Source organism: Lissotriton vulgaris, chromosome 9, assembly GCF_964263255.1.
Source record: "Lissotriton vulgaris chromosome 9, aLisVul1.2, whole genome shotgun sequence".
NCBI lineage: Eukaryota > Metazoa > Chordata > Amphibia > Caudata > Salamandridae > Lissotriton > Lissotriton vulgaris.
In genome coordinates, this window is record NC_141697.1 from 1,024,506,985 (window position 1) to 1,024,520,466 (window position 13,482).

The 13,482-nt window shown below is 42.0% G+C and overlaps 1 protein-coding gene across 2 annotated transcripts in view; it reads right to left on the reverse strand.

Annotated features, from left to right (window-relative positions):
• ATRIP (ATR interacting protein) overlaps nucleotides 1-13,482 on the reverse strand; it is a 310,304-nt gene that overhangs the window by 209,853 nt on the left and 86,969 nt on the right. For both annotated transcript variants that reach the window (XM_086938928.1, XM_086938927.1), the window contains exons 6-7: nucleotides 10,244-10,407; nucleotides 1,221-1,307 (exon numbers count right to left, since the gene is read on the reverse strand). In XM_086938928.1, coding sequence (XP_086795054.1) covers nucleotides 1,221-1,307; nucleotides 10,244-10,407 — 251 coding nt within the window. The remainder of the gene's footprint in view (nucleotides 1-1,220; nucleotides 1,308-10,243; nucleotides 10,408-13,482) is intronic.

Sequence of the window (13,482 nt, forward strand, 5' to 3'; positions counted from 1 at the left end):
TTGTGAATACAGTTGATATAGTATCTTTTTGTTTTTCTCTGTTTTCTTACAGGTTGTGATGATTGTCGTGAAATTTCTTAAGATGCAATAAAGATTGGTTATTTTCAGTATGTTTTGCAAATAAAGTAATTTGGAACAAGGATTGATCAGTATTTACGCAGTGCAGTTGGGACTAGAAACTGAACCTGGTTTATGGCACAGATGGTATGAGAGGGCAATTGTAAAAAGAGGAAAATAGCAGAGGAAAGGCGAGTGAGAGAATACACGGACCAGTTGATATGGTCTTTCTAGATAACTGAAAGCAGCCTTTTCGGATTCATTGCCCCATATAAGCAGCAGGCGCTATACAAAAAAACCAAAACACTTGACACTAAAAAGCTAAATAAATAAATACAAGTGTAGTTTTATAAGATGGCCAAGCCATGTGCTAAGTGTTTAAATAGAAGATGAAACACTCCCTACCCCCGCGTCTCTCCCCACCTTTCATATTTCGGTGTTATCCACAACACTTTCATGGAAGCTGTTCAGTTCTCATTTTTTATTAAAAAAAAATGTATTGTCATTTATTTAATAGTACATACAACACATCTGTTAATGTAGTTGATATTGAAGCTGTTCGGTTCTCTGTAAAGCGATTTAATACCACTCCAGTGACAAAGCGCTATATAAGAATTTGAAATAAACAAGATGTAGTAATTAAGGAAGGATTTGGCACAAGAAAACAGTTCTTGCCTTCCCATTTTTTTAAAACACATCCCAAAAAACTACTGTGGTGCCGTGAAAAAATTCCCGATTTTACATCTTTATTCCCAATTGTCCTCTCAATAATAAGGTTTCTTCATTAAACGGAAATCCTGAGCTCTACAAGCATATCCGGTAATCCTCATTCTACAAGGACTATAAACACGACTTGCTTGAATTCCGAGCAATATTTGATAACCAAAAAAGAAGGTCGGATTGGCGCTGAACAGAGCATTTCTGAGGGTGGAATGTTGCAGTATTTTTTGCATTTTAAAATCACAAGCATTTCTCCTACTTCTTGCTTTCTTACATGGGAGGTACAGGGTGTTCGAGGAAATAGTAAAGTAGCAATAGTTGATTGTAGTGATGGAGTAGTACCCCATTCATTAGCTACTGTAGCGGTCCGAGTAGTAAGGTTGTTCATGTACTTAAACAATCTGCAATACATTCGTACTGAACCCTTTGCCATTCTTGTTTACCTTGGGTATTTTGTCTTTGAACACAAGCGTATGAAATGGGTTCATGAGTCTTCTCCAGATTGGTTTCGGGGAGCAGGACTTTGGGGTCTGCAAAAGAAAGAATATTCTGTTAAGATTTAATATCCTTCAACGTTTTGGTAGACTTCGTACAATGCTGCTTTCAATAAGAAGAAAATGCCAATAAGTGATAAACTGATACAGTTGCACATGTACAAGTTCACAATAAGACTTCATACCGAAGACGTAAATGCTGCTCTTGCTGAACCTAAATAGTGTGTTATGGAATCCATGTTCAAATAGTGACATTTTATGATGTCCACACTGTCCTCTGCATCTGGGAATCAGTTATAAAGTGGTTTCAAATGTTAAACTATGAAAGAATTAACCGTGTATTGTACTGTAATTTAAATAAATAGATGCAGGGTTCCTTTATCAAGTGATTTTTAAGGCGACAACCCAAACAATGGAATAACCATAAAGGAATAAGTTAATTATCTTTCACAACTCTCTCTTTCCTAGATACTCTAACAGCAGATTTCTCACTATTAGAATAAATGCAGGTGCCAGACTGGATCGGGAGCTCTTAAAACAAATGATACAGCAGGCCAACATGTGGCAACTGTCAGACTTAGTAGAGATGTACGAGCCATTGAAGGCTCAGGCCAGATCTCTGGCTCAGAACGAAATGCTCTTGGACACTCGAGCCGAGCTTTAACATGGTATCTGCATGCCACCCAAGCACTAATCCCATGCAACGAGAATCAAAGATAAACATTAAACTTCAAGAGCTTTCAGGAGTCTCAATAGAATATTTTTTTTTTTTTACGACAGCCTTGGGCATACACGCTAATCCCTACTCCTCAGGACTCAATGAACAATCATAGTGAACCTTTTCCCCTCCCTGGGTACCAAGACAATACTTGTGGATTGGAAAGCTACATCCCCAATCTCCTTTGACAAATGGTGGAACCTGATGTGCTCAGTCAGAGGGATTGGTAACATTTTACATACAAAGGTACACTGCACTGCCGATCCCAGAAGTCTTTGGGATGCCTTAGACAGCATTTACAAGAAGGCAAACCACCATGACTCTGCCATGAAGACCAACCCACCACATAGGGGATTAACTATGGTGTATTTCGACTGGTTGCCCACATCCAGATAGCAGAAGACCACCCCACCACATAGGGGATTAACCAGGGTGTATTTCGACTTGTTGCCCACATCCGGATGAAACCTCCGGAAAATATTGCAAGCCCAGTGTGCCAATGCCCCTCTGCTCTCTGTCTCTTACTCCTGTCTTTCCTTCAACCCTCCTCGATGCTTCCCTCCTTATTCTTCATCCCCTATCTCTTCTTCCATGAGCCACAAATGTTTACCTCTATGCACCCCTGTTGAACGAGATTACCAGGCACACCAACGCAGTACCTCTCAAGTCCCCCCAAGACCAGCCTTTGCTATATTTCGCATAAGTCTACCAACATGTATGTCTGAAACGGGAAAGATTTCACCTGCATCTGTTGTGATATTCACACAATGCTACTGCCTCTCCTGTACTGTAACAGGTGTGCACTGCATACCATTGTTATTTCTTTGCTTTTGTATGAAAATATAAATTACATGAACAAAAAACAAAATCTGATGTAAAACAGGAGAAAGCAATACCATCTAGTGGTGGGTGTGCACAATGTTAAGCCAGAAAAAACAGACTTCCCTGCTTGACCAAACCGTAATCTCAGGCAAATGTTTTATTTCACCAAGTTTCTTTTTTATTCATAAGAGCAAATTGAAATGCACGAGTTGAGTATGTGTGATGCATAAAAACCTCTATCGTGTTTGATTTAATAGACTAAAATGTTACCCAATAGAGCAATAACAACAGAGGCCACATATAGGGCGAACATGACTAATGACTTGCCTCTTAGGGTTCCGATTGGCTATGGCTAGGGTTCACACTGGCCCATGGCCACCTGATCACTAGGTTTATTTAACCCTAGGGCTCAGGGCAAACCAGTTAAAAGGCAGCAGGTTAAGGTTGTTGCCTGTTTTGGCCTGGAAATGGAATATGGCCAGAAACTCTGCATCCCCGCCATGAGAATTTCAGCTAAGCAACCACTAACTTACAAAATCTTTCTTTGTTATTACTGCCTAAACTCTACGTATACTAAATGACCCTCACTTGAATACATTCACTGGATGACGAACTGCTAATAAAACACCCCATGAACCATCTAACCTTTTCAGCAAGTAAAACAGCCACACCAACAACACACAAGCTATCACAAACAATGTATCAATTCAAAAACCACAACCCAATGTCACACAATGTCACTTTCCAGAAGGAAACTAAAAATCAAGGGAAGGCATGAATGTCTGATCACAAGGTTTTCTAATCGTACCTTCCCACTACCTAAACTCCACTCAAATCACCAGACTCATCATTGCAAAACCTTTACCCATCACAAAAGTCCACACACACACACAAACATATCTCAAACTTATAATTTCTACAACCTAACAACCTCCCTTCCATCTCCACCAAAACCGCAACAATACCCACCCATACCAAAGTACCTTATCCCCCCTGCTACTCCACCCATACTACACAGCATATACCACTCAAAGCACCATGACAAGAAAAAAACACATCAGCTAAAATACCTACTCTTCAATGCAAGACCCTAGAACAAAATATACGTTATAATCTTTGCCCTACTCTCAAGATACCTCACCTTCATTACAGAAGTATGGCTCTGGAAAGATTTTGCACCAACATACCATAAAGCCAACCCACCTGATCTTCTCATCAACAATAATCGTATTGGTAAAATTGGAGGAGTTCTGGCTATCGTCAAGAAAAATCCACTACAAATAACACTCATTGAAACCCTCGCCATGGAAGGCATCATGGATGATGTTACCCCACTCTAACTAGAACTTATTCCTTCCTCCTAATATATAGACCACCTTGCAGCAATGCCAACTTTAAAGATATCTTACTAGCTACAGAAACTAACACACATCTGGGCCACCCAAACATATTGAAGTGCTAAATGCACTCCTATGTATTGGGATAGTGCGATTACCTTGGACTACCATTGCTTTAATTAACTGTTTTAAAAGACTGTATCTTGAATGTATAACATCATTTTTGTGCACTTGCATTTTGACTTGTGATTTCATTGTGTGTCTCCTTATAGCTTCAAAGTAGAAGTGCTTAGCACATAGCAAAACAGCCTTGCCTGGAACAGAATGTGTGGGATGTGAGTTTGAAAGAATGAGGGAGAAATGTACTTATCTGTCTCTGAGTGTTCATTATGTTGTACAATGGGAAATTAACTTTTAATTATTAGCTTTCACATGCGCTAACTCCATCTTGAATTCTGACTCTGTCTGGCTTGAGTTCTGCATTCACAAGCAGGCCCCAGTAACTCACGGTTATTTCGGATACTCACGTTTAAGACCATTTTCTTCTTTGAGGGTGTGTTTGTGCTTGTGAGATGCTCATGCTTTACTAAGAAAGGGGATGGAACATGTAGTGTGGGACAGCGAGGTGAATATAAGAGAAATCTTGTGCGTTGGAATTCTTGCAGGAGTTTGGCCAGCAGCAGTAAGTTTCTTTGAAGTAGAGGTTGTCTATTCCAACAGTCTTGTGCATTGAGAATATTATAACAAGCATTTACAATGCAACGGTCTCGCCTTCGGAAAAGTTAGAGCTATTGGCATTGTAAATGACAAACTTTTTATTTATGTGTTGGTTTTGAAAACAGATAAATAAATGGCATTGTCATTTACAATGCCAATAGCTCAATCTCTCGCAAATGCGAGACATATTGCATTTACACACACACACAGAGCCACACACACAGCCACACACACACACAGAGCCACACACACACACAGAGCCATACACACCCAGAGCCACACACACACAGAGCCACACACACACACACACAGAGCCACACACACACCACAACACGCTGCTTTTAGCACCTAATTCAGGGCACACAATAGTTTGTGGTATAGATAAGACTAAGAAATTAGCCTATATATGTTTACAATAGTTTTGAATCTAGTTACGACGTTTTCTCACTGCACAGTGATTCTGTGCAAATTAGTTGATATCCCTGCGCCATAGGCAATATGGCAGTAGGCAATCTCCTTAATGCAGCCGGTTGTGGCGAAATGAGCAGAGCTGCTCAGCAAGAAGCTGAGATTCTGCAGAGAAGATGCATTTTGCCTGCAGAGGAACACAGGCCTTGTCTGCATTTCCATTGCTATTTCTTCTGCCTCAAGTTATGAGCGTCTCAGAACAGTCAGGCTTTAACAGTAGAATATTACAATCAACTTGATTCATTTTCGGGAGGTGTCTTACTGTTTAATTAGTTGCTTTGGAGCATTTTTGTTTAACTTGTAATTCCAGTTTTTAATATTTGAAAATGTACAGTTGTCAATAGGAAATTCTCAAATCTAACAATCATGGACCTGTGCTCAGACCGTCTCTCTTGTACCAAATTAGAAAGCTGCGTGGGAGTGAGGTGAGTGATGGCTTGTGGCGCGTGCTGCCATGGAGAAACTGCCGCAGAAGCTTTACGAGAGCGGCGGCGGTGTAGCTCCACTTCCTTTGCGGGGCCTCGGATGGGCACCGGAGCTACCCTTGACAGAACTGGGGAGCGGAGAGCACATAAGAGCACTGGTGGGCAGTAGGAGCTACGAAGGAACAGGAATCCCAGAACAGTACAGACCTAGGTTCCAAAAGTGCTATGGGACCAAAAAAATGGTACAAACCTGTATCTACATAACCTAATACGCAAAGCAAGAAAAAAGTGAGAAATGTAGTGTAGCAAAATGTACATGTTTAGTAAAATCTGAACTCTAGTAACAAAGACATGCTAAGTGAAATACCTTTTTAAATCAACTACAAGACAAGTGTAGCTGTCTGTTTATATTGGCAATGCATTGAAACCTGTCACTGAACGAAACTACTGTGTCATCAGAGTTATTCGGGTGCCATCGGATATCAGCCTTGAAGGAAACACAAACACTTACCACATCAAATATCTCGTACACTGTTTAGATGATGTACTCGTTCAGAAGAAAAAGTAATTTTGGAGAATTTTGAATTCTTTTTTACACAAAGGAACGAATAATAATAAAGTTATTACACAGCACCTGGTTACTTCAGCCAGTGTCCCCGTGCTAAAACCTCATACTCCGGCAACACCTATGAGGCAAGCTCAATATAGTTTTAAGCCAATCAAAATAACCAAGTTTTAAGCCTCCTTTGAAAGATCAATTCAGAGCTTTCTTGACCGAGTAACAGGGGCAAAGTGTATTCCACTGTTTGGAAGCCAGCCAGCTAAAGGAGCATCTGTATAAATACGTATTTTCTGAGCCAAAAGCAAGTGCTTCGACAGCTAAAGTCTCTTCTGTGAAGGGCCAGAAGAAATGTATGTTTTAAGGAGAACAGGTTGCAAGGTTATCCTTTTCAGTAACGTTTAAAAGGCGACTTTAAATCTAGATCCTTAATAGGCGAAACATTTCTATATATCATTCTTGAAACAAAAGGGTGCAATAAATACGTGAAAATGACAACGCTGGCGGTATCACTAACAACGCTCTGGTTCTGGGGAATAAAGCCAGCGAAAGAGCTGTCAGCAGCAAGGTCCTTCGGGCAATATGTGGGTGAACTGGCAAGACACGGAAGACAATAACAACACATGAGGGAATGACCGTGCAAAACAAGTACACCTCGCGTAGCATTGGCTGCGGAGACACTCGGAGCATAGGTAGCAGGTTGTGTTTGCGTCATCAGGTTCTCGCTTTAATGCTTTTCACTGGAAGTGAAAGCACAGGCAATCTGAAGGTTAACCGGGAGTATTCGCTAAGTGAAGTGGACAACAGTCCAACAGATACGTCCGGGGTATGTAAAAGTGGGGCCGACAGCTCTCGCCTTAAAAGGGGTCTTCAACCCGGCAGTGGGCCCTAGCAGCAGCCTGGCACCCCTCTCTTGGGATTTTACCACCGCCTCACCCTTACCTTTATTTCATGAGCAGCTGGTCCGATTCCCTGAACCCATTGTTGAGTAGCAGGTTGATCCCGACGAGATCCAACTCCGCGTCATCGGGAGACTGCAAGGGCGGCGGTGGGCCTGAGGGCTCTACACCCGGTGGGGGCTGCTCGCAGCCGTCCATGGTGACCGTGGGGGCACACATGGCAGGATGAAAGGGGCGTGATCAAGAACAAGAGGAGGAGGAGCACTGTGCCGAGAAAGGAGGGCGTGAATCAGGCCCTGGGAACCCCATTTGTCATTGCTGAACAACAATCACTCGGGAGGGGAAAGCAGTGCCGCCATTTTAGACAAGTTTATTTCACTTTGAACTGTACACGTAAGGTCCGGTGACGGTGCCATTCTGAGGTTTTATCCAGAATCAGATTGTGTGTTTTTTTAATCATAATATCACACGCTACTATTTAATACAAAAATCTCACGAGTGTGCATTTTTTGTATCTGCTGACTTTGATACACTATTTTGCGATTTAGATACCGAAGGGAAAGTACAGGGCAAACAAACTCACGAGAGAGGAGCGGGGCATGCGATGGCAGGAGGAATGGTCATAATGAGAAGTAAAAACAAGCCCTGTCCTTTTCAGACTGGGGGCGTTTTTTTTCCCTGAAGACGACACAGAGAGAAAGGATAGGAAAAAACACGCCTCTCAATCCGAAACTGACGGGGCTTAAAATGACAGACAAAGCTCTTCTCCAATGGCTGGCCGCCGTTTAGGAAGCCAGCCAATGGAGAAGAGCTGGCTCGTTAACCTCCGTACTAGAAAACATAAAATCTCGCCGGTTTCTTGGCTTGAAAACTGGGCTATCTCCTGAGAGATGGACGCATAATACTCAGTGCTGCATTTCCCAGCTTGAGGAGTCATGACCCCAGGATTGTAATTTGGCCACTGGTGTCTGGGAATTCTGATCATCCTGTTTCTCTCTAATGTTCTTGTTCTAATTAGAACATCATTATTTATAACAATATCCACATTTTTATCATACACTCTACACATTTACAGCCTTGAAAAAGTCGATGTTACGACGGAACATAAGTGGGCTGCCCAATATTAAAACTTTAATGGAATTTTTGATTAATTGGGAACTTTAAGTGGAATAAACAGTATTGTTTTGTGCTTTACACAAAACCTACTTTGTGGAACTGTACATTTTTTATTACTATTAACGAGTGCTTGGGTATCATTATGCATTTTATTGTTATATGGTAAACCCCAGGGCTTACTATCAGGCACACACCATTGAGTAGCAGGGTAGTGGATACCAAGAGAGCACCATCACAGACAGCATACTTTTTTCCTCTACTAGACTCTACACGTAGATCAGCAAGGAGGTGCAATTAATTATGCCACAGCTTCTCAATTATTTGTCCAGATGGCATATGCTAGTCTGGAAAACACTTGAGATATTTATTATGCTATTTGCCGAGGTAGAATACAGGGGCTGTGCTGTCCATCTGAACGGCTTTACATTCCCCATGAAAGCTAGGAAAAACATTTTCAGTTCAAACGTCTTTATGTGTTATTCTTCATCCACTTAGGGCCAATAGCCACAAATTTGAAGTTTACCTGTGTGCGCTCCTTATCTGTGTGGGATAGACTGTGGTTATAGTAGCTGAGGGAGTATTTTGGCTGAAAGGTCTGCCTATTGTGAAGTTCCTTGAGCCCTTCCCGCCCCCCCACTGCATTTCGTTATGTACTCTGTCTGTGACAACCACTAGATCTTCCCAACTCCCTTAGCCACCCCTCCAGTACTCTCATTTGTAGCTTGGCATCTGGTATGAATTGTGTACATAGGCCATCATGCCCATCAGCTTCCCCATAAACTTCACTGCCAGTTGTTGCCCCTTCATATAAAGGTGGAATTGCTCTGCTAATACCAATATTCTATTCTGGATAGGGAATGCTTTCCCTTCTTTGGATTCCAGTCTCCCTCTATGAATGCATTTCCCACTCCGTTGTAGGGGATGATTGTAGATATCAATGTGACAAAGATGGTCCCACCTCAACAAAACCATACAGAGTTCTACCACTCTGTGGCTCACAGTACAAGCAATCTGAGAAGAAGAAAAAGAATACACAATCTGTTGAAAGCAAACATCAGAATCCTGCATCAGCCAGCTAAAAACAAAATAAGAAATGGCCTGCACACCTAAATGTGGGTGACTTAAATAATCTTTCCAATGAGAGGCGACAGTATCCTCAGTTTACAGGTGAAGATGCAAGCATAGCCTGCTACGAACACATGGATTCACACCAGGTTGCTTTTAATGCTCACACCTCTCTTACATGCAACTGTATGTGAAAATAAAAGTATGTTATGAATAATTTTACTCTCCCTTAATTTATCACGCATTGTTACACACAAGTGATAGGAAACCCAGTAAAACTTAAGAGGCAATAAAACCATGGCGGTAGACAGCACTTTTTCAATGTTTCTGACATCCATGGGAATTATCTTCTGCCAAGATCTCAGAAAACTGAAAAAGACTCCAGAGATGCCTTACTTGCTAGTGCTGTGGAAAAAATTATGGAAGAAAATTTAACATCAAGAACCATTTTTGAATTTGAACTCTGTAATAAGAACATAACTTATTTAATAATTTAGGAGGTCCACATTTGTGCTGTTGGTCATGCCTGCGTTCATAATGCATTCGCTACTTTGTGTTTTTAAAGTGGCAACTCCGGATTCATTTTCTGTATATATTAATTGGTGTTTGCCTGTCTATCAAATGCAACCTTTAAACACACATCAGAAATTGTTAGACAGTGAAAACAAGACCAAGGGAAGAAAAATAGTAAACAGAGAGAAAAATTAAGTAATGCTCACAGAACAGTCAATCATTACTTTTGCATTGGCATTACTATAAACGTCAAATTCCATGACATAAAGCCTCCAAATGTAGCATGCTGAGCTTATTGTAGAGCATGCGGTGTAATTTTACACGACTGCCTACCTTCCTTGTTGAAGAGGTTTCGATTGACTTGCTGGGCTAATGGCGTCGGTGTTTTGGGGGACATTTCGGCACTGAAAGACTCCTTGGTAGGAAATGACATTTTTCCAATTTGTGACGAAGAACAACTTTCTGGTTTCAAAATTCCTGGTGAACCCTTTTTGGGACTAGAGCAAAATACCATTTTAAACTTTGGCATTGTTACAAAAGCTTCATTTAAATATTCAATAAAAACATGAGGTGACAAAACACAGCAATAAAAACAGGAGGTGACAAAACAGCAATCCTAAACACTGTCTCTGATTTAAGATGACTGCCACCATCAAATTATACTCTTCGAACAACCAATAAATCCACCACCCCAAACTGTTTCAAACCAAAAGGAAGTGGCAGATTGTGTCTGGGTTTCAAATAACACACAGTAGAAGCAAACTGCCATTTTTATTTTATTTCTTAGACAAACATCACACTGGCAATGTAGAAGCTTTGCAGATGATAAAATGCACTGAAAAGTTTGGGGCAACCTGTCTGAGCTATAAATGTATGCCATGTGGCACAACTGAAGGTAGTGGCACAACTGGAGGGCAATCATTTGTAAACAAATTACGATCGGGAGTATCTCTCATATGTCAATAAAATGTTTTGCAACAGGACCAGGCTCTGCACTGCCTAATCACCTTGTTATCCGCAAAGTGCATTGATCTGTCAGATGCTGGCACATTATAGCAAATACGCGTCTTCAAAATGGTTTACATCACAACCTAGCTTTCTACCAACAGCAACTCGATGAAAACAGAATATGCTGTACGAAGGGCATGGCGCAGTACACTGTAGGCCTTTATATTCATTAACTTTTTTTCTGTTCTACATCCCTCCTACAGCCTCCTCCCGGGCATTGGTCTCGACATGTATGATGCACTGTCAAGAGATGCATCCCAAACAGGTTGTGGCTGAGGCTGGAGCAACATTCCTTAAACAGAAAGATCTTGGATACGCTACTGAACCAGGGAGGGTAGACCATTATTCGATGTAGAGCTGGAATCAGGTTGCAGAAATAGTTTCCAGGGTGGAGCAACCTCTCGTTTGGGAATTCCGGAGTCTGATGTCCTCTGTGTAGGATGGCCTTCACAGAAGACATCAGCTTGGACATGATTCTGTGAGGTCCGGTTTAGCGTGTCTGTCCGGCCAATAGCCCAAAATCCAACATTTATCACAACATAAAATGCCCATCCACAGATGAATTAAACATTGCTGCATACTAGAAGCAAAATGCTATGTAAGATGACTTGGATGTCTTTCTTCTTGCTGTCCGTTATGGCCAAAACGTGAGCAACTGAATCGGAGCCCCCTGTGACAGACAGAGTGAGAATCAAAATGGCCAGCTCCTTGAAACAGTCGGACATGAAGGTGCTGGTAGGGTGCCCAGGAGGAAAAAGGAAATTGTAGCAAAACTGCATGAAAGAGATCAGAGAAAGCAATGGTGTGGGGCGGCAGTGTACAACAAGCAGAGGTGCCTACTAGACCTGCCATGGTGCAGACTGAACGGTAGGGCAGAGAGGCCGTAAGGTGGGAGATTCAAAGGCAGTTCAGAAGGACCTACCAGAATATCAGTGTAGGAATTTTAATTAGGAGAAGGAAAAAGGAGAAGAGAAGTGAGGAAACTGAATTGCACAGCAAAACCTGGTTTCAGTAAACAAAATATATATGGTGTAAGAAAGCATATATGTCACCATACAGAGGAAGGAGAAAGGCTTCCTCAGGCTCCGCATGTGAGTGTAAGAGCATGCACGTGAGATGGCAGAAAATAAGAGATGAATAAGTCATTAAATAGCAAAGCTTCCTACATACCAGAGAATTGTGGATTATTGGATTGGGGGGGGGGCAGACACGGCTGCGCTGTAGTGCTATAGGAGTAAAGGGCAAACAGGCACGAATCAATGAGGAATGTGTGGAATAGTCACTCGGGCTATGAAGAGGAAACAAAGTAGAAGGAAGACAAGATGGTAAATGATAAACCACAAATAGTGCCCCAACATTAGATCCACGGTGGACCAAGGTAAAGCTGCTGCACTGATCCTTTTGGACCCAACGGCAGCTTTTGATACTGTGTCTCCTGACCACCTGCTGAGTATCTTACATGAAAAAGGAATACATTAGAAAGCTCTGCAGTGGTTCACCTCTTGCCTACAAAATAAAACACAAAAATCCAAATACGGAGCCACGCCTCCCTGAGCCCCACCGTTTTCAAAGCTTACATCTCCTCCTTAGCTGAGATTAGCAGGAAAGGGCCTTAATATCTGCTCTTAGGCGGATGATACGCAACTGCTAATTGCCATTGAAGAAAAGCATGAGGATACCAAAAATAATTTAATTAACTGTCTCAAGAAACAGCAACCTGGATGATGGAACACTGTTTGAAATTAAATGCTGAAAAATCTGAGATCCTGCCTCTCAGTGAAATACACTTAGTTTGGGACAACGCCTGGTGACCACGGGCGCTAGGAGCCGCCCCAGTACCCAAGCGAGTAGCAAAACGTTTGTGCATACTCATCGATAATGAACTGAATGCAAGATCAAGTTTGAGGCTGTGCAGTAAAAGCTTTGCTATGCTGAAACTACTATGAAGACTTTTTTCATGGATCCCCTTAAACTGTAGAAAGTCAATTACCTCGGCTTTACTTTATAGCAGACTTGCCTATGGGAATGCGCTCTATGTGGGCATGCCAGAGTATCTTTTTTTCCCTGACTACAGGTAGTCCAGAATGCTGCTGCTAAACTGGTCTGCAATAAAAGCAAATACAGCGCAGCATCTGAAAGTTTGAGGGAACTGCATTGGCTGCCCATACGCCAAAGGGCTAAGTTCAAGCTCCTGTGTAATGCACAGAGAGCGCTACATAAGAGTGGCCCCCGCAACTTGCACGATAAAATAGACTCCTATACTCCTACATGAAATCTGAGATCTCGCCATGGTGCCCTGGCCAAGATCAAACGGATCAAGAAGGTAGGAGCAGGAGGTGGATCCTTTTCTATACTGGTGGCCGCTCACCGGAACAAACTACCATTAGACCTTCGCCTAAGGGACGAATATTTGTCCTTTAGGAAGAAATTGAAAACCTGGATTTTCCCTAGAACATAGCCAAAGATACCTACTGTCATCCTGGCTGAGGTCAAACCCCTCTAAACTGTCCAAAATCACCTTCTTCTTATCAGGACAACACTTTCGTAGCGCCATGATGTGCCCT